General features: G+C 42.4%; 1 protein-coding gene across 4 annotated transcripts in view; it reads left to right on the forward strand.

Moving 5' to 3' along the window:
- Window positions 1-21,017, forward strand: part of SYT3 (synaptotagmin 3) — a 162,140-nt gene that overhangs the window by 72,122 nt on the left and 69,001 nt on the right. For all 4 annotated transcript variants that reach the window (XM_075605774.1, XM_075605776.1, XM_075605777.1 and 1 more), the window contains exons 6-7: window positions 2,073-2,622; window positions 19,126-19,246. In XM_075605774.1, coding sequence (XP_075461889.1) covers window positions 2,073-2,622; window positions 19,126-19,246 — 671 coding nt within the window. The remainder of the gene's footprint in view (window positions 1-2,072; window positions 2,623-19,125; window positions 19,247-21,017) is intronic.

A 21,017-nucleotide genomic window follows, 5' to 3' on the forward strand; every position in this document is an offset into this window, starting at 1 on the left:
AAGACAATATAGGGGTACACACCACACACAATTAACATGGCAAACTTTCCAGTGACCTGTGGGATGGGCCAGTTTAAAAACGTGGCTCTATGAGAGTAATTTAAATCCGGTCCCACACGGGAGAAGATATGCAAACATTTGTACTAATACTTTATGATGATAGAACAATGTAATTAGCTGATTCTCTTAAACCCGATGTGGCCAGCAAAGTGGTGGTATAGAAGTGTGAGTTTAACTTTTTAATGTACAGTATGCGGCTTATACAATAGAACAAAATATTACACAGGAATTTGAGTAAAAATACCTTTTAGTGACACAACATGTTGGTGCTGGGTTTTCAACCAAACCATGACTAGTCTACTCCGTAACGTGTTCCTACTTTTATAGGGGAGATGTATTTCATTAAAGTGATGATGCTCTTAATCCCTTCTGTGTATGGGAAGCCCATTGGGCATCCAGCATGGGAATGGTTTGAACATTTACAAATGGCAAGTGGTGAAAGCTGGAAGCTTAGCTTTTATCTATCTGTCTATTATTGAACCTGTGAGATCTCCCAGTGCGAGTTGCCCAGTTACCTGTCACAGTGTGGGGAGCTGCTGTCAGGAAAGATTACCTCAAATTACAGGTGTCACGTGTGCCTAACGACAGTGTTTTTTTATTTTAGCCCTTTCTGTTAAAATACAGTTGAGGTTAATGTGATATTTTCAGCTCCCTGCATCAAATACAGTATAATATTGTTTGAACACAAACAACAGAAAAACTCCGAGACACAAATATGAATTGAAGCCTATACAATGTTTATTTTGTGTAGTTTTGCCACCTTGCAATACAAACCTTTGTAGCAGAGGAACTTCCTTTCCCAGGGTTTGAGCCAGCAGAAGGGACAAACGGGTATATTTCACACTGTTTAAAGACCTTCGTTAGAACAATTAGAACCATTGAAAGCTTGATGTTGTGTTGCCTTATGTATAATAGTTTAGGAATTGAATGTGTTATGTACTGCACCGACACACTTTATTCGAGCAAATACCCAGTATGTACCTGGCAGATACCTGGAATGCGCCGCTCCTCACCTCTGACAAGCCCCGTTGCGTTTGCCTTCCCAGCCTGGGTTCATGCCTGGCTGACGGGCGGCTGATCTGTTAAATGATAATGATTAGGATTTAATAGGCTGCAATGCTTCGCGTGTCTACCAGATGGCATAAATTCATGAATTGTAATGCAGTATATATATATATATACTGTGCAGTATTGCAGCCAGTGGGAATAAAATGCTTAAATCCCTGCCTGGAAAATAACCCAATGCACTCGGGCCGAAAACAGTCACAAACCTCAATACACCCGGGTATACCCGAATTCGTGGGACTAGCCGAGCTCGAATAAAGTGTGTCGCCAGTGTATAGTATACAAGCTTCTGATACTTTTATTAAATACGACCTGTCCGTTCTCTCTCAATCATTGCCCCCTCTCTGGCACTAATAAGGTAATTTTACAGCAACCACAAGGTGACAAGGGTTCATCACAAAGTGAAGCTAATGTAGCATTGCATGATGTGATTCCAAGATGAAGTGTTTAAAACATAAACGGATGAGTACACATTGCAGCAGTTTGTGCTGCACACATTCATATATGATAAGTGACCTCTAAAATGTATACACAAATGTTTGGTACATTAAAATGTTTGGGAAAATAGAATGGCCTTTCTGTGGATTCACATTAAATATTTTGAATAGACGACATAAGTTATTTTTAGTGATGGACTTCAAACATGAACAACTATTTACAGCTTGGCTAGTTTTGGTTGTAGTACCCAACATGTGTAGGACATTAAAGTTAACCCTTCAAACTACAGCGCTAATCTTTTTTAACAGTATTTAACATACAATAAGAATGAAAGAAGCAATGGTCCCTAGATTTCTCTATTCCATGAATTACTGAGTTCTGCAGTCTTTTCACCCATCACATTTCGGTTTAATACATTGTAGGGTTATAGAAAATTTGAAATGCAATTTTCAATATGTGTAAGTAGTGAAAAATGATTAATGCAAGTTTATTATACTTTTCACCCACAGGTATAATACGCTGCCCCGACCCATGACCCAACAGTTGTCTAGTCCTGATTTCTCAGGTCATGTGGATGAGAAACCAGAGCAGGCTACCAGCATTGGGCAAATCAAGCCAGAGTTGTACAAGCAACGCTCAGCAGATGCAGAGATGAAAAAACTGGAGGCTACCAGCTGTGGACGCATCAGCTTCATTTTGCGCTATGCCTACAACACAGAGCAGCTGGTGGTGAAAATACTGAAGGCCCTAGACCTACCGGCAAAGGATGCTAATGGATTTTCAGACCCATATGTGAAGATGTATCTGTTGCCTGATCGCAAGAAGAAGTTTCAGACTAAGGTTCACCGCAAGACTCTTAATCCAATCTTTAATGAGACTTTCCACTTTAATGTGCCCTTTAATGAGCTGCAGAACCGGAAATTGCACTTCAGCATCTATGACTTTGACCGCTTCACCCGGCATGACCTTATTGGACAGGTGGTGCTGGACAACTTGCTGGAATTCTCAAATCCTACCGAGGAGAGCCCCATCTGGCGAGACATCTTGGAAGCCAGCTCTGTAAGTGCAGCTAGAGGCCTCCAGCTACCCTAAGAGTATCATTGGGAATGTTATCTTCCTATAAAGGCGCTATGTCATGTGCAGTTGGAAGACAATGAAATAGTGATACAAAATGAAATGAGCTCGGCCTTTTTTCGTATTGTACTAGATTGAATTAGGTGAGCTCAGACCTACCCCTTTAATTAAAAGTAGCAGTAACATTGTGTAATTCAAGTTCTTTATGGAGTATACAGCTAGAAAAGAATTGGCCTTACTGTATATTAATGCAAAACAAATAGTGATATAAAATTAAATGAGCACTTTCTATTATCCTATTGCAGCTATTTATTAAAATCTTCCTGCTACCTTACCGGTGTAAAACTGGTCCACCATCAAATTTATTGATTTACAAAATCATACTGAAATTAGTTGGGAACTTTGCTATGTGGAGGTACTTTTGGGGAAAGGTCTGTAAAACACAATTTTAATAGAGACACCGAACACCCGAATCATATAGTATTCTGCAGACATTTCCAGGTAGATAACTGAAGATGGTGAATTTCTTGCTATACGTAGCCATCTTCATGTCACTCTAACCAAACTGTAATAGATGGGATGCCAGATGGACATCTAACACATTACTCAACAACATGTTGTGGTATAGGATTTACTGCATTTAATCTCCTGGTGTAGCTCTGCTGCCTACTAAATTAAAGTGGGGGAGATCCTGATCCATTTTTGTAGTTCTCAAACTGTTGTAGGGATCTGTCCTCTTTTGGCATATTTCTACTCACGTGCTTTTGGTGGAGTCAGAATTTGACTCTTTAGCTCCCTGATGGAAATATTGAGCATAGGACATCCACATATGGAGCAGTTCTCTATCTCGGCAGTCTCCTTTTTGCTTTATTAAGGACTGGGCCACCTGAAGTCGGTTTCACTTGTCAATGGCAGACGTCTACCCAGCGTCCCAACATCCTTTCCTTCATTTGCGTTACTCCCCTACAGCATTCCATATCTCTTAACATAGACAGCCCAGTGCAGTATGTGCTTGTCCTTCTTAAAATGCATAGCTCTCTGGTGATGTTTGAACTGGCCTGAATGACTGCATGTCTCTTGGAATCTGTCTTTGTCTCTACAGCTGTGTTTGTGTGCGGTTCTCAAGTGTACAGTATCTGTGTTTGGCAGATAATCTGTTTGCTATTTAACGGATGCCTAAATTTGTCTCTTTGTCTTTAAACATTGCCCACTTCCTGGCCATTCCTTTTGTTTCTATTGCTTGTCGCGCACGTTATTTCCCTTCCATATTTTTCCAGCTACCCAATCTCCTTAAGTGCCTGCCATTCAATCAATTCTCTAATCAAAATCACCTTCACTGGAAAACAAAATGAGCTTTTGTTCGCTATTCTTGCTCTGCAGCCACTTGCTGCTGCAGAACTACCCATTGTGTAATTGTGGATGCAGTAATACTCTTAAATTAGATACTGTGTAGGCAAAGTGTACCCTGCAGGAACATGCAGTGGTGAGCCGTTTTGAGGAGGGAGAGAGACCCTAGGGGCATTTCAAGCAGAGATCCTCACTCACCTAGTAACATTATTGATTTACCCAAATCTAGAAGTGCTCACAACGCCAATATGTGGATGGGGTTCATGACATTACTTGTGATTGTATTATGACATACTGCAAATGACACAGTATCACATAAATTCAGTAGAATATTTTATTTCTTGTATAGCGCTGTACATAGAATTATGCAAGCACAATGAGTCACTGTCCCATAGAGCTTACAATCTATTATTTGGTGCCTGAGGCACAGCGAGATAATGTGACTTGGCCACGGTCTTCTTCAAACTTAGTGTAATTGTTTTTAGAGTCAGGGCCTTTACTCACTGAGCTGCTCCATCCTGCCTTCGCTGTGATTTATAGTATGATCCTTGATCAGAATATCATAGTACAGGTGGCATCTGTCATTGTGTCCACAAGCACAACATATTACAGTGATTAAGCACCAGCTCTCCGTAGGATTCAATGGCGATTTTGACACAGTGTAGTGTTACATTACAGCATACAGTATCACTCCAGCAACACAAGCGGCACAGGTTACATCCAAGAAGTGAGATACATAGAGATGTGTGAGCTTGTCCAAATGTGCTTCCCCATATGCTTTACTCTTACTTTCAACAACAGGGGGGAAAAAATCGCAAAAAGGTTCGCTTGAACTTTCAAGCTCAAAAAGTTCATGCAATATTGTCACGTCAAAGCGAAATCCGACATTTCAAACACAATTGTCGAATTACACCAGAGAGGAATCTCCTCAGAAATATGGGCACTCTCTCCCCCTCTCCCTCCCCCTCTCTCCCTCTCTCCCTCTCTCCCTCTCTCCTTTCCACAAGGGCATACAATAGCAAACCCCACCAGCAAATAAAGGGTTAACTAGAACATGCGCTCAGACAATCGCCTGTTATATCTGTGTACCACCGACATACTGGATACTGATGATGTCCAATTGCATGGATCAAATACCCTAGAACAACATGTGGCAATAGATCACATCATACATCTTGCACATATAATGGTACTCGTTGCAGAGCATACTACCAAATATATAAGATCATGTCAGCGAGCCAAGTTGTGCAGAGCCCACCTGTTATCACTAAAAGCTCTTGACGATTAACTGCCAGATGAATATTTGCTCTGTAATGTTTAAGTATTTTTTTTTCCTTCCCCCAAACAAATCATCTTCTTCTCACAAGTTGTTTAATGTTTATGTCTAGAAGCCCAGGAGGATAGGTGGATGTGAACATCAATCATGAGGCTATTGAATTCCGCTATTCTGGTGGTAATGTGTCAATTAGCGGTGGCCTGCCCAGCAGGAATAATTCTTTTACGGTGAAATTAACGATGTCTTACGGAGAATATTTGAATATCATGGGGAATATAATACCCGTGTCTCAATTCATACTTTATTTATTTTTTGTTACTTTTGTCTAGCACTTCACGATTTTTAAATAGTGCGGTCTTTATAAATGGAGCCATTGAGGACTGGAGTTCGCCACTCCTGTCCTACAGAACATGTTTTTATTCAGTAGTGCTGTACCAATCCCCATTTGAATAGTTACACACTATAAAATACACTTTCTCCTTTAGATCCTAGGTAAGAAGACTTTGACATGTTTCTGCTACCATGGGTGGTAGTAACTCATCTAAAATAAAAATATGGGGGAAAAAATGAAAATAAAAAATGGCGCCTTAAGAGACATGCCTTGTTTTTAGCAAATGTTTGTTCTCTTGCAGTCAAGTACAGTACCATAATTATAAAGCAAGATACGGGATTGTACTCTTTGAGTGATATATATCATGAAGGAAAATGCGTAGCTGATCTCTTCAGCGCTAGAATGAAATGTAGTTCATGGCAATATTATTAGGGTGACCAGATTTCCGAAAGTAAAACCCGGGACACCATAAAAAAATATTTATAAAACAAATGACATCACTTAAAAATAAATATTATAATGGTATTAGTCTAATGGCATCCCCAATTATGCTGTATTATTGCTTTATTTCTCTCCCTCCACCTCCCTTAATCCCTCCACCTCCCTTACTCCCTCCCTTACTCACTCCACCTCCCTTACTCCCTCCACCTCACTCCACCTCCCTAAGGCTAAGGCCCCGCTCCCTCCGTCAGCGCGCCCGCACTGCAGACAGGCGGGGCGCTGACATACACAGACCACGATATGCGGTCTGTAGGGAGCGGGAGCCGGAGCGGGAGTTGGGCGGGAGTGGGAGGCTTGAGCGGGAGGGGGGGCGTGGCTTGAGCGGAGGGACCCGCTACTCCCCCCCCCTCCCTCCATGGGCTCGGGCTGTCATACACACACGCAGGCACTCTCTCACACGCAGGCACTCTCTCTCACACACACACACGCAGGCAGGCACTCATACACATACATACATACACACACACACACACGCGCGCATACACACACACACACACACACACACACACACACACACACACAGACACTCCACACTCCTGCCCGCTCCCTGAAGCCTCCCCTCCTCCCGAAGCCTCCCCTCCTCATTGGCTCACAGTCACACCACGTGACGCGTCGAAGCTAGGAATCACAATTCTCTTGTATCCCCTAGCGGCTGACGCATCACAGCGTGTAGGTAGCTGTGCAGCCAGGGGGGACCGGGGTCGGGAGGATTCCCCTGCTGGTGGGGAAAGCCCGTGCAGCCGCCCGTGCCGCCAGGCGCAGCGGGTCCCAGGCCTTACTCCCTCCACCTCACTCCACCTCCCTTACTCCCTCCACCTCCCTTACTCCCTCCACCTCCCTCACTCCCTCCACCTCCCTTACTCCCTCCACCTCCCTTACTCCCTCCACCTCTCTCTCTCTCTCTCTCTCTCTCTCTCTCTCTCTCTCTCTCTCTCTCTCTCTCTCTCTCCTCGTTCTCTTCCCCATCCTCTCTCTCCCTTTCCCCAGCCTCTCTCTCCCTTTCCCCAGCCTCTCTCTCCCTTTCCCCAGCCTCTCTCTCCCTTTCCCCAGCCTCTCCTTTTCCCCAGCCTCTCCCTCTCTCTTCCTCTCCCCAGCCTCCCTCCCTTTCCCCAGCCTCTCCCCCTCTCCCCAGCCTCTCTCCCTTTCCCCAGACCGTCTCTCTCATGACATTTCATCCTACATAAATAATAGTAATATCTCATATACCTCCCTGTCCAACTGCACATAAGATGTGCCCATACCGTACACGTTCCCTTTCTCCCCTTATTTAAATAGCCTGTATCGGACACTTGGTGTTACAAAGAATGTTGGAGTGCAGGGTTACTGGCTGCTTTGTTAAACATAATTTAATAATCACTCTAAACACTGAGAACAGTGTGCAGGTACTTTTGAAGCTTGTGATTTATACATGAATGAAATAGAAATAGCTGTGTTTGTCCAGTTGCGATGGTGCAGCGTTTTATACATAGAGCAAGTGGATAATGGCATTGTTATTTAGCATTTAACAGAGATTAATGATGGTTCGACCACTGCAATGAATTATCTGTATTCCTTTCTGTATTTTATATTTTTAAACAGTCAATTCTGCATAAATCGCAAATAGGTAAACTTTAAAGACCACACAGATCCCTTCTTCAGTGTCGGCTCGTGATTCATTTATTGAGCTACTGTAGTGTTCAGAGCAATGTTTGTGTCGCATACAAAGCTTGTTAAAGATATTAGAAGTTTGCTGTCAATAGACTGGCCCCTCACTAGCATACAAAGGCCCCTGACCTGCGTGTACCTGCAGAGAGATTCCTGCAATACCTATTGATAAATTCTATTGATTGGAGCAAAACAAAAAAAAAAATCAAAGTGTTTCAGCAGATATATAATTGATTTCACCCCTTCACTGCTGGTCTTGTCAATTTATCTGATAAATTAGGATACAAATAGTCCGACAGCATTAATGATATGGTGACCATTCATTTGTCTCACACATAAGGACAGGGGTGGGCAAATTCCATCCTCAAGGGCCACCAACAAGTTTTCAGAATATCCCTGCTTCAGCACAGGTGACTCACTGACTGACAACAAAAGACAGAAATGCCCAATGCTACATCCTATGTGACAAATAATATAGAAGTACAATACTTCAATGCTGATATTTAGTTAAGGGTTATTTAGTTAAACCCTTTGACTCACTGACTGAGCCACCTGTGCTGAAGCAGGGATATTCTTAAAACCTGGCCTGTTGGTGGCCCTTGAGGACTGGAGTTGCCCATCCTTACATTCGGACATACATTCATATAATGAACAAAATGGCGGCGGTGGCACTCTTTACAGCTCAGTATTAGGGTGTGAGTGCAGATATAAGGGCAACCTCAGAGACGCCCCAGGAATACATGAAAGAGAAATCCTTCCTGGTGCACTCAGGAAAGTCACCTGGACATGTTACACTGCGGATTGATCAAACCTGACAAAGGGTATTCCCTGGAAAATCGTGCCCTTATTCTGCAAAATAAAACCCATTTAAACTGCCTAAGTGTCTATGCTGAACGTCATTGGAGTACAACAGCCTTTCTCTTTCATCCAGGAACAGTAAATGGAAAATCGTAGAGAATGTTGATTAAATCAACTATTCAATTGAAATCCTTCCTGAATTCTCTTGTCTAAACTTAGGCCATCATGTCAGTCTCGTGCATGATGTACTCCATCATCATCCATGTCAGGGTTGTATCCAGCCCTACATGTAGGCCCATAATTACTAAGTGGTGCTATTCCATAAGACAACTCTGCGTAAGGAGCCCAGTTTGCTCCTGCCCTCGGGGACCCCTGTTCATTTTAGTAGGACAAACATGTTATTGTTGAGGAGGAAATTGCCGCTTTACGTTACAGTTTCCAAAGGCAAACGTGGTGAGCAGCAGACAATTCAAAATTGGAACAAACGTTTGCTGCACTGACCACTTGCTATACAATAGAACAGCAAACACCCACCAGGGTGAATGGTGTTTATACCTACAGTATATACTGTATGCATTTTTGAAGCATGAACAGGATCATGCACAGAGTACTAAATAGTGCAAAAAAAATAAAGATTGTTTTAGATTATAGAAAGGGAGATTGCACCTTTAATGTACTCTAATGAATCTGCTTGTTTTACTGCAATGTGTTGCATGTCTGCTTGTTAGTGGTGTGGTTAACATTTCAACAGATGCCCTGTTTATGATCACTTTGATATCTACATGGGTTGTCCATGATTTCCCACACGGCGGATTGAAATACATCTGAGGCATGTTTAATCTTTGAGGGAGCTGTTGAAGGCTCACGAACAACAGTTCTATATAATCATTATACTGGTCCACTAAAGATACAGCTTGAAAGTCTGCAAAGAATCTATTTTCCCAGGAACAATACAGCTTTAGAAGTTACATACCAGGTACACAAAGAAGTTACGGTGAGTAAAAAAAGTAAAAGAAAACCTCTACGCAGAGTACAATAGTGATAGACACACAAAAAAAACCACACAGAGTGCCTGCTCAGCCTACCGAAAAGAAAAAGAACTTTTACTTTCTAGAGTGGTGCTATCAGGGTATACACATATTGGATTACACGACAGAGAGAAAGAACCCTATGAGGACGCACACTAAACTCTACTAATAGAAAAATAAATACATTTTATTAATTAATTACAAAAGATACGGACGTGAACACAGATAAAAAAGCGCGCTAGCACAGCATGTGACTCGATCATGCAGACATATACAACTCCAAAGTATGTATAATACAATCTATGCAGATGCATTTGCGTTGTAGTATACAGATAGACTCCTTGTATAGGTCTGCTGTACCTTAGTGGCAATATCCAGGTATGCCTGTGTCAGGTGGACTATACAACTGAATGTTACACCATGTGCATAAAGGTATCTGAAAGATAAACAGGTGTGTCTCAGAAGGACATATATGCACCAATTTAATTGCTGTGCAGGTAAGTGATACTTAAACCTATTGACACACACTCAGACCCTTATACACCCCTGATGTGCAGGTGTGCATATGTAGTTAATAATGAAGTAAATCCAGGATATACTCAGTAGCCCTATCCATACAGAATCATCCTGACTGGATTACTGAGTAGTTAGACAATAAGATATATTGTGTTTTTACTCAAGACAAGCAAAAAACAGGTTTATGCAATCTCTAAGCCTAATCCATGCAAATGCATACCAAGGACAGGAAAAGGAGATATAGCCACTGAGTCTATAAGGTAGAAAGACTCAGACTGTCCAGTTACGGAGAATTCCGTCTGTGCAGTGAAAATAGCCCCTTAAATAGAGTGCTAATATCTCACTGATCAGCACTTCAAAATTGGTATATAATGGGGTAAATGTGGCAATACGTCAGTTGGTACTCTGTGGTCCGAGAGAATCTGAATCTGAAATACGTAATACAACCTGTCTTGTTCAGTTGCCCTTTGTGAGTAAAGCTTCGACACCTTCACTATGTAAAGGTACAGTCCTGTCTCCACTAGTGGATACCACGTATGGCCCACATGATGACGTTCGCACTGACATCATCAGCGCGACAGGAGCGTTAGCTCCGGTATCTATGCACAGCAGCGGCTTCATGCTTTAAACTCCTAGTTATTTAACTAAGATGTGGGCCATACGTGGTATCTACTAGTGGAGACAGGACTGTACCTTTACATAGTGAAGGTGTCGAAGCTTTACTCCCAAAGGGCAACTGAACAAGACAGGTTGTATTACATCTTTCAGATTCAGATTCTCTCGGACCACAGAGTACCAACTGACGTATTGCCACATTTACCCCATTATATACCAATTTTGAAGTGCTGATCACTGAGATATTAGCACTCTATTTAAGGGGCTTTTTTCACTGCACAGACGGAATTCTCCGTAACTGGACAGTCTGAGTCTTTCTACCTTATAGACTCAGTGGCTATATCTCCTTTTCCTGTCCTTGGTATGCATTTGCATGGATTAGGCTTAGAGATTGCATAAACCTGTTTTTTGCTTGTCTTGAGTAAAAACACAATATGTCTTATTGTCTAACTACTCAGTAATCCAGTCAGGATGATTCTGTATGGATAGGGCTACTGAGTATATCCTGGATTTACTTCATTATTGACTACAGTACATATGCACACCTGCACATCAGGGGTGTATAAGGGTCTGAGTGTGTGTCAATAGGTTTAAGTGTCACTTACCTGCACAGCAATTGAATTGGTGCATATATGTCCTTCTGAGACACACCTGTTTATCTTTCAGATACCTTTATGCACATGGTGTAACATTCAGTTGAATAGTCCACCTGACACAGGCATACCTGGATATTGCCATTAAGGTACAGCAGACCTATACAAGGAGTCTATCTGTATACTACAACGCACATGCATCTGCATAGATTATATTATACATACTTTGGAGATGTATATGTCTGCATGATAGTCACAAGCTGGCTAGCGCGCTTTTTTATCTGTGTTCACGTCCGTATCTTTTGTAATTAATTAATAAAATTTATTTTTCTATTAGTAGAGTTTAGTGTGCGTCCTCATAGGGTTCTTTCTCTCTGTCGTGTAATACAATAGTGATAGAGATACGTATGAGCGCACATACACATCTGAGGCCCAGACCAGAAAGCTCCGGTATTGACTTAACAAGGCATTACTTCTTATCTTCAAAGCTCACTAATGCTGTGTTAAGTGCTGTTTTTAGCCATAATGGGCCCTTGCATTAGTATAACGGACATTAGTTTTAATTATATGCAAAGAGGTGTTTCTTTTATCAACACCTATCCACACAGCTCCATTATAATTATCACATGGATGTAACAAGATGTTGCTTAGGTTATATCTAGAGGTGGCGTTGGCTCTATCTAGCGCAGGCCCGCACAACTTGTAAAGTGAGAAGGAGCTCCAAGGAAAACAGATTTGGGCCGCACGGGTAAAATAATCATCATCATCATCTCTTCCCCAGCACCCCTCATCATCCTCATCCTCATATATCTCTTCCAGAACCCTTCATCACCCTCATACATCTCCCCCAGCACCCCTCATCATCATCATCATCATCCTCATATCTCCCCCAGCACTCATCATCATCATCCTCATATATATCCCCCAGCACTCATCATCCTCATATCTCCCCCAGCACCCGTCATCATCAACCTTTGCGAGACTCCCCCTCTATCTCTCACACCCCTATCTCTCCCCCACACCCACACACATATTAGTCCACCTCTACATCACACACAATAACCCCCTGCACACCACACACATCACGCTCCCCCCTGCACCTCACATCAAACTCCCCCCCTGCACCTCACATCACCCCCTGCACCTCACATCACCCCAGTAATTGCAAAAGAAGTAGAGCACAACCAAATAGGAGCAAGGAGAGGATCCAAAAGGTACACAAATAACTTTATTGGAGTTCCCAAAGCATAAGAAAAAACCTCCAATTCGTTTCGAACGTAATGTTCTTTGTCAAGGGGATTATACTCCTTGACAAAGAACATTACTTTCGAAACGCGTAGGAGGTTTTTTCTTATGCTTTGGGCACTCCAATAAATATATTTTTGTGCATTTGGATCCTCTCCTTGCTCCTATTTGGCTGTGCTCTGCTTCTTTTGCACTTACCGGGATTTCATCAGCAGCAGCACGTCTCCCCAGACCAGAAGATGATTGTGAGTAAATGCAACCATTATCTTATGCCTTATTGATACTCCCAATGAAATTGAGAGTGGTGGTTTTCCACTTACCCCCAGTTTTCAGGGAGCAGTTTTCATGTGATGGCTATATGGACATATTCATTCATTTATATTGAAGATTGATTCATCTATTCATGGTCTATGATTTATTGCAATTGTGAACAGCCTGGTACTTGAGCACTTTTTATCACACTTCTTACCTCACATCACCCCCCCTGCACCTCACATCACTCCCCCTGCACCTCACATCACCCCCCCACCCTCTGCATCTCACATTACTTACCTCCCCCCGCCCCCTATATGCCTATCTCAGGCGGGAGGAGAGGCTGGTATCCTGCGGCTGCCGGCGGAGGAGGCAGCGGCAGGGCAGGCAGGACTGCACGCACGCAAGCAGCAGGCACCGGAAGTGCCACACTGCTAGAGCGCAGTCCTGAGAGCGAGCTCGGCGGGAGAGGAGAGGGGGAGGAGGGGGAGAGCGGGCTCGCCAGGGGGGGAGGGAGGAGGAGAGCGGGCTTGGGAGGGAGGAGGAAAGCCACCGTGGGCTGCACAGTTGTGGGACGCGTGTTGTGCAGGCCTGATATAGGCCCTGAAATGTGGGTTTTTCAGAGAGACCTATTTTATTAATGTCTCAAGTGCTATATACTGTATATCCCTTCAAACCAACCTTAAAACAACACGTGGAGAGACTCCTGTGATCAAAAACTAGCAGACCTGGGAGATATGTTAATAGAACGTGACGCCAGGCGCTCTATCACGCGCCCACTACATCCGAGGCCTTAGAGTTTCAGTTGGTATTCATTGCTACGTTGAAGTCTGCACATATCTTTGGGTTTGAAACTTTAAGGCTTTTTCTAGCAGCAATTCTATGTTCTGGGTTCCGAAAGGAGATAATGACACATCTGCTTTTTATATACTGTATATATATTTTTTGATGCTATTCTTGATTTATTTATAGATTTATTTTTTTACATGTAGAAAGTCTGGTAAAAAAAAATATAGAGAGGGAATGGAGTGAAAAAACTATTGCAAAAAATCTAAATATGGATCTGTGGCATTCGGTGGAACGATAGCAAGCTGAAGAAGTAGCTATGTGGTAGGTACGCTGCCTTTGAGACCGGTCAACGCAGTTCAAATGCCAGAGTCATCTCTGTAAGCTCATAATTCAATGTACAGTGCTGCTTAAATTGTCAGTGCTATAGAGAACAATATATATTATTTCTGTTATCAAGCTAACATGGCATTCCTTTAAACACACAAGTGACTGCCAATTATTGGATTACTTCAGCTTTTCATTTGCAATCATGTTTGGTAAGGGCACCCCCAACTAGCATTTCATTATCTTTGGGAGGGGTAAACTTGGCAATGTTAGTGGAAAAGAGTGTTTGCCAATTTGAAAATCAGTTTAACCAGCATTCATAGTCTGTAGGAATCCACCGTTTTTAGCGTATAATGATTTGTGCTAGTTTGGACATGATATTAATGCAAGATATTGCAATACTGTAGTGCAGAGGTTCCCCACTCCAGGACCACAAGGTTTAAGTATACCCACTGCTTGAGCACAGGTGTGCAGTCAAAATGAATGGGCCACCTGTGCTAATGAGGACAGCCTTAAACCTGCATTGTTAGCGCTCCTTGAGGACTGGCGTTGGGAACCACTGCTGTAGGGAATAACAGCAGTTGCATTTGTGACCAAGGAATTAATTTTGCAGTTATCTGAATTGACTATTAAATGTGCTGCCACAAAAAAAAAATGTTTAGGTCCAAAAGGCGACATATTTGTTAAGTGTGTTTCTTCTCGTTATAATTTGGCGTATACTGCGCTAAAAAAAAGACACTGCTTCATAAATCCCTCATCTCGTCACAGACATACCCAAAAATGCTGCAGCTAAGACTACTACATAGATGCAGCTTGGCACAGGTATTTTTCAGCACGATTTGATGCTTATATTTGTGCATTTGATGCATAGAGCCCTAAGTGTTTAAAAGAAAAAAGGATATATGATCGACAGATTTTTTTATTTTATTTTTGCAGGTTTTTTTCTCTCGATCTGCAGCTAAAATTTAGATGAGTTGAATTAGGAAAAGTGTTTCCAGAGATGTCTTGCAATGCACCAGTTGCAATATTGTTAAAGCATGTGCAGTACCAGGGGCTTGGCTGGTTGTTTTTTTGTAATCACTGGTTAGGCATTTTTATGTATAGGGATTACCATTGCACATCGATACTGTGCTATTCACTATCTCACCAACTGCGCTGGCACCTAAGGCTGCGGCCCTGCTGCATGCGCGCCTGCGAGGCTGGTGGCGCGTGCAGCCAAATTCCCCGGTCTGCAGGGGGGGGCGAGTGACTGGGTGTGGCCGTGACGTCACCCGGCAGATTTGTCCTCATTGGCTGAACCACCGGGGGGCGTGGCTCCGTCGCGACTCCTGATCTCAATTTTCTTGAGAGCAGGAGTTTCTGTCAGCGCAGCGCGGCGGCCCCCCCTCGCAGCGGACCCGGCTCCATTGTGAGGCGCCTCTCGTCCCTGCAGTAGCCAGCAGTGACCTGGCCTAAGGAAAGAACAGCAGACAGTGTCTGTACACGTTCACACTTTCTCCTTTAAGCCTTGCACAGTGAGAGGACTCTACAACCCTATGTTCTGGAATGCATTACATATTCCTACAGGAGTTCATTGGTTTACTTTCCTTGGCTGCTATACAATCAGCTCTTTGAACATTAACCGTTTTCAATTCTTGTTTTCCGTTCCCTATTTTATTCTTCCTTCCTCTCCTTCTGGTGTTATGCTGTTGAATTGATCAGCTCTTTTCATTAGAAGAACATTGGCGTAGAACACTGCTGCATGTGTGCGTGTCTGTGTCTGTGTGCGTTTGTGTGTATGTGTGTCTGTGCATGACTATATGTGCGAGGAGAGCAGGACTAGATTGTTCTGACACTGTGTTTCCCATCATAAATAGATTTGTAATGCCACAGCTCGCTGGCTCTGACATGACATACATATTTATCAGGTTGGAATTGGGACAGGTCTGAACGTAGACAAAACACTGGGCTACAGATACAGAAAACAGGCGTTGGGCGCCAGCGGGTGCAGAAGCGCATTAACCACAGCCCTTGTTCACACGCGGCTAATGCCTTTAATGGCGCCTGCTGCCGCTGTCTCGCTGCATCGCGCCAGCAGGAGCGTTAACAGCTTCTACATCTATATGTCTCCTACGGCACGGGAGCTAGAAACGCATAATTTTTATATGTTTTGTTATTGTAAACTGAAAAACAATATAAAAAATGTCAGTGCATCAGGGCTTCCAAGATACATATGCAGTCGTATATCTGTCAGTGAGCAGGGTTATACATTATATACAAGACATTGCATGCACAGTAAGAGATAATATGTTATAGGCGTATGTAACAGTTACAGACCAGATTAAAATGTGAGACAGCTTTAGTTTAGTTTAGTTGGGGGGTGCACGTAAGAGAAGGAGAAGCGGACGGATACTTTGTTGAACATTGGGACCATGAACAGTCTTTTGGAGTCAGCTATTAGATAATAAGTGCTGCATGTGGTTGGGGTGAGGAGCTTGTTCATATAGGCGGGTAGCTTGCCCAGAAAGTATTTGAAGGCAAGACAGGAGAGATGAACTTTGCGCCTAGACTCAAGTGATGACCAATCTAGTTCTTTGAGCATTTCACAGTGATGTGGATACAATCTGCTGGTGGATTTTAATAATCCAATCGGATTGTATTTTCGTGCTAGAAAAAAATCCGGAAAAGACGAATTGTTCTTTTGGAGACTGATTTGTGAAGTCCGGGGACCAAAGGAACCAGACAATCCGAGGTTGAACCAAATCTCCTACACATTTCGCACTAGCAGGCTCTTTGTCAAGGAGTAACCAAAAAGTCACTATGTTGCTAATTTATACCGCTCAACCCCATTATAACGTGATCCGCTACAACGCGAATCCGCAAATATCGTGGTCTGACCATGACTCCCAAGATTTGAAAAACTTCATTTTGCCGTGCGAGGACTTACCGGCATCTAGATCTCTCTCCTCTTTGCTGTCAGCTCTCTCCTCACTTCATAGGGCTGTGTCCACGTGCTCTCCTCTCTGTAGCTGTCAGCTCTCGTGCGAGGCGTCACAGCCCAATGAAGTGAGGAGAGAGCTGACAGCAAAGAGGAGAGAGATTTAGATGCCGGTAAATTCTCGCGCGCCGAAATTTAACGTGATCCCGGTTATAACGTGGTCTCATTCTGTGGCCCCCAAGGACCGCGTTATAATGGGGTTCAGCTGTACTACCATGATAATTACTAATTAAAAACTTGTACTCATTAATTAACTAAAATCCCCAATACTGCACCATATCAAATTCATTCATGTAACATTTCCACAGGATAAGAGATACTGAGGCTATTACAAAAATAGGAAAATACATTTTTAAAACAGTGACCATGAGAGGAAAGTTACCTAGAAACATTATTTATAAAAAAAGGCTTCAAGTCCCAATCTCAGTTGAGCCCTCTAGAGGTTAAAAGTCTTAATATACAGATCTAGTTGGCTTCTCCACAATAAAGAAGTTTAACCCTATGTCCCCCACAGGGATTGGGTAGGACATGTTCAATATCTTAAAATGTGAAATTCTTTACAACCCCCTTTGGACAGAATATAAAATGCTTTGATAAAGGATCCTTCAGGTCTCTTTTTTTCCTTCTAAGTCTCATATGTTCAAATATCTGCATTTTTAAAGCTCTACTGATCAAACCTAAAGTACTGTATATACTGTAGGACTTGAAACATCCACAGCGCAACATATATATGACATGATCTGAAGGACAGTTGATAAATTATTTAATTTTGTATACTTTTTGTTGATTATCTGTTAAATGGTCATATTTAGACACAGAGAACACGCCTCACATTTCCCACATGCAAAGAAACCTTGTTGGTCTCTTCTTTTGTCCAAAAGAAAAGACGCTTGGAGAGATCGGATTTCCCAAAGTTGGAGCTTTCCTAAATACACATTTGATATGAAGTCTAACATTTCTTTCAAGACAGGGTCAAGCGACAGTTTATCCCAGTGTTTCTCAATTATAGATACTATTTGTTGACTTTGTCTGCTCTATCAAGTAATGAACAAGGGAACAGATGATTTGTCAACATATTTCGTTTTGCTATGAGTGTGAGACAGACATATCTTTCTTCTGTATCAAAGTGTTCCTGCTGATGTCAGAAACATCCTCCAGGGCACTGCTAAGATCTCATTCATTATACCCTCTCTCCTTGAAATGCTGACAGAGATCAGAAGCTCCTAAAGTGAAATCAGAATCATTCGAACAGTAACGACGTAACCTCATAAACTGACCCTGAGGGATTCTCTTAATTAATGCTCTAGGATGGCAACTGTCTGCCCTAAGAAGTGAATTGCTTGCATTGGGTTTCCTACTGTATAAACATCTGTTCGGACTCCCAAAGACAGATCCACATACAAAAGTATATCCAAGAAGTTTATGTGATGACGATGAAACTCATACAGTATGTAAATATCAAATTGATACATTTCTGCAGGGTCCCGACCATTCCACTCCAAATAAGCAGTAGATAGTATACTGTATATAGCATCTGTAGAACACGTCTGTATATGATTACAAAATGTGTTCTTACCGCCAAACTTCTTGTGGCTTCCCATTAATCCATGAAAAGGTTGGCATAGAAAGGTGCCCAAAGCCGTCCCACATGTTTGGAGATGATACAGTACGTATCAAAAAATAAAAAAGAATTGGTGGATCATTTTCATTAATGCAATAATTTTTATGCACATCATGTAATATATAGTTTGGGTTGTGGGTGTTCAAAGTTCTATATAGGTTTGACAAGTATAGTTTTAAGAAAACAGAAATTTCAACACATGAGACATGGAAGAAAAGAGACCTCAACCATTGTGTATCAAAGCATGTTTTATTGTGTCCAAAGTGAAGTCTAAAGAATTTCCCATTTTATGATATTGAACATGTCCTACCCCCAGCCCCATGGAGGAGATAGGGTCAAACTTCTTCACTGAAGTGAAGCCTCTGGATCTGATCGACCGGGGAGGGGGGGGGGTGGTAATCCCCCCCCCCTGCCCTACATGCCAGCCTGCCCCTGTGAATATTTGAGGGCAGATATCCTTATAGTTGCAGTGGCAACCTGTAAGTAAACCCTTTAGGTGCCAGAGGGGACTGCAATAGATTGCTTTGCAATACTCGTTATCGATGTTAATAATGAGTTCATGTGCTTAAGAACGATATTGAAATAAAAATACTGAAAACATTGATATTGTTTTTTTTTTTTCATTTCTAAGGAGAAAGCTGATTTGGGTGAAATAAATTTCTCGCTGTGTTACCTCCCGACTGCTGGCCGTCTCACTGTTACCATCATTAAAGCGAGCAACTTAAAGGCTATGGACTTGACTGGATTCTCAGGTGAGTTAGTCCCAGGCATTCCAGAATGAACATCAAATCAGTAGACGTCACAGAGAGCGGTTTCCTTTCCTCCATGGAGAGCAAAATATCATTAAGAACTATCACTGTAAAAAAAAAAAAATTGGGAGTGTCAAATTGTTGGAGTTCTCAGCATACAGTATGTTCAGAATAATGAATTAGGTTCAGCACAAATCTAGAGGAGCCTATCTCTACTTGGCCTCTATTCAATATGTTGTGCAGCCACCTCACCCTTGCATAGGGATAGTTCTGCTCATTGTAAAAGTATGGAAATTCCCGAGCAAAGGGAACAAACACAATATTGAAGCAGTGCACGGCAGCAGTGCGCTGCTTCACAATCATTTGTCCATTCTCTGGATACAGTATCTTCAGCAGTCAGAACACTGCATAGAATTCTGCGCCTACACTGCATGCCTGCAACTGGAACACTGAAGATCCCAGGACTCTCTGAGTTGGAGCTCATCAATAGCACTCACCTACTGTATATAGGACTTGGGTAGGTGCTCTGTGTATGTTGCTCCTAAAAGAATAATTTATATACTATATATACTATATGCATTAAATATAACCCTGCTATGAGCACCAGTTTTTTCAATGAGTCCATGAAACTGTAAGATGACTTCACAGCATATTTAATAGGACCCCCTGTGCATTAAAGCTGAGAACAGACACAAAAAAGAGCATTATAACAGGAAATTATTCCCTTGTATCTTACCATAACCCACATAAAGAAGCTCAAAACCATGTCTGTTCTCAGTCCACCGCTAAAACACAGGTTAATAATTACTAAGCCATGCTACGCCATAAGACACCTCATTGTGCCAGAAGACACCTCCTATCCTATACAAGGGAATGTGACAAAAAGATTGTTCCATGACCAAAAGGTGTTTTATTATGGCCCAGAGTATCTGTTTAATCTTTGTTAGACCATGTCGATTAATTGTAGAATGTGATCCCCTTATATGAAAATTACTTATAGCTGACAATAAAAATGAGCTCTTAAAAGAGCAATCCAAGCCAGCAATTTTTTTAAAATATAGAATAGAAGTAGGGCATCTCCGGAGCTGAACCCCATTAACGTCAGCTCCGGGGACACTCTTATTACGGAAATAACCTACCTCAGAACTAGGTGCTGGTAGCTGCTCCGGCTCAGCAAGAAGGGCGTTAAAGTTTAAAGCTCCTGCATCGCATGGGCCAATAGGAAGCTGCACAAATGACGTCACAGCTTCCCATTGGCCCGCGGGACACCAAATCTCTGAACAGCGGCCTAATTGTGAACCCAGGTGGCAGAGGAGAGCAGCTACTTTCACCTAATTCACTGGTTAGCATCTCTGGAAACAGGGAGTCCCCGGAACGGTAATTAACAGGGTTCAGCTCCTGAGACCCCCATTCTCAACACTATAGAAAAAAAATTGAAATTCGCAAAACAATCTGCCGCCTTGTATTGCCTTTTTAAAGCCTTCCAAAGCTATTCTTCAAGTTCACTTGAAGAAGAAACCTGTGAGATTTTGATAGCTCTGTTCACTATAATTTCATTTATGATGAACTCTCCTAAGCGGTATATATGAACACAACGTGACCGATTAGGCGCTCCCACAGTGAATTATTTAACACATAAAAATATAGTGCTGGTGTATATACTGATGCAGCGGCCGTTATTCGAAACACTTCACGCGTCATGTACATCGGAATCCAGATTTGAAACCATGGGATGAATTCCAGCCTCCCCGCACTAAGATGCGAGCGCGGCGAG

This window comes from Ascaphus truei, chromosome 6, assembly GCF_040206685.1.
Source record: "Ascaphus truei isolate aAscTru1 chromosome 6, aAscTru1.hap1, whole genome shotgun sequence".
Taxonomy (NCBI): Eukaryota; Metazoa; Chordata; class Amphibia; order Anura; family Ascaphidae; genus Ascaphus; species Ascaphus truei.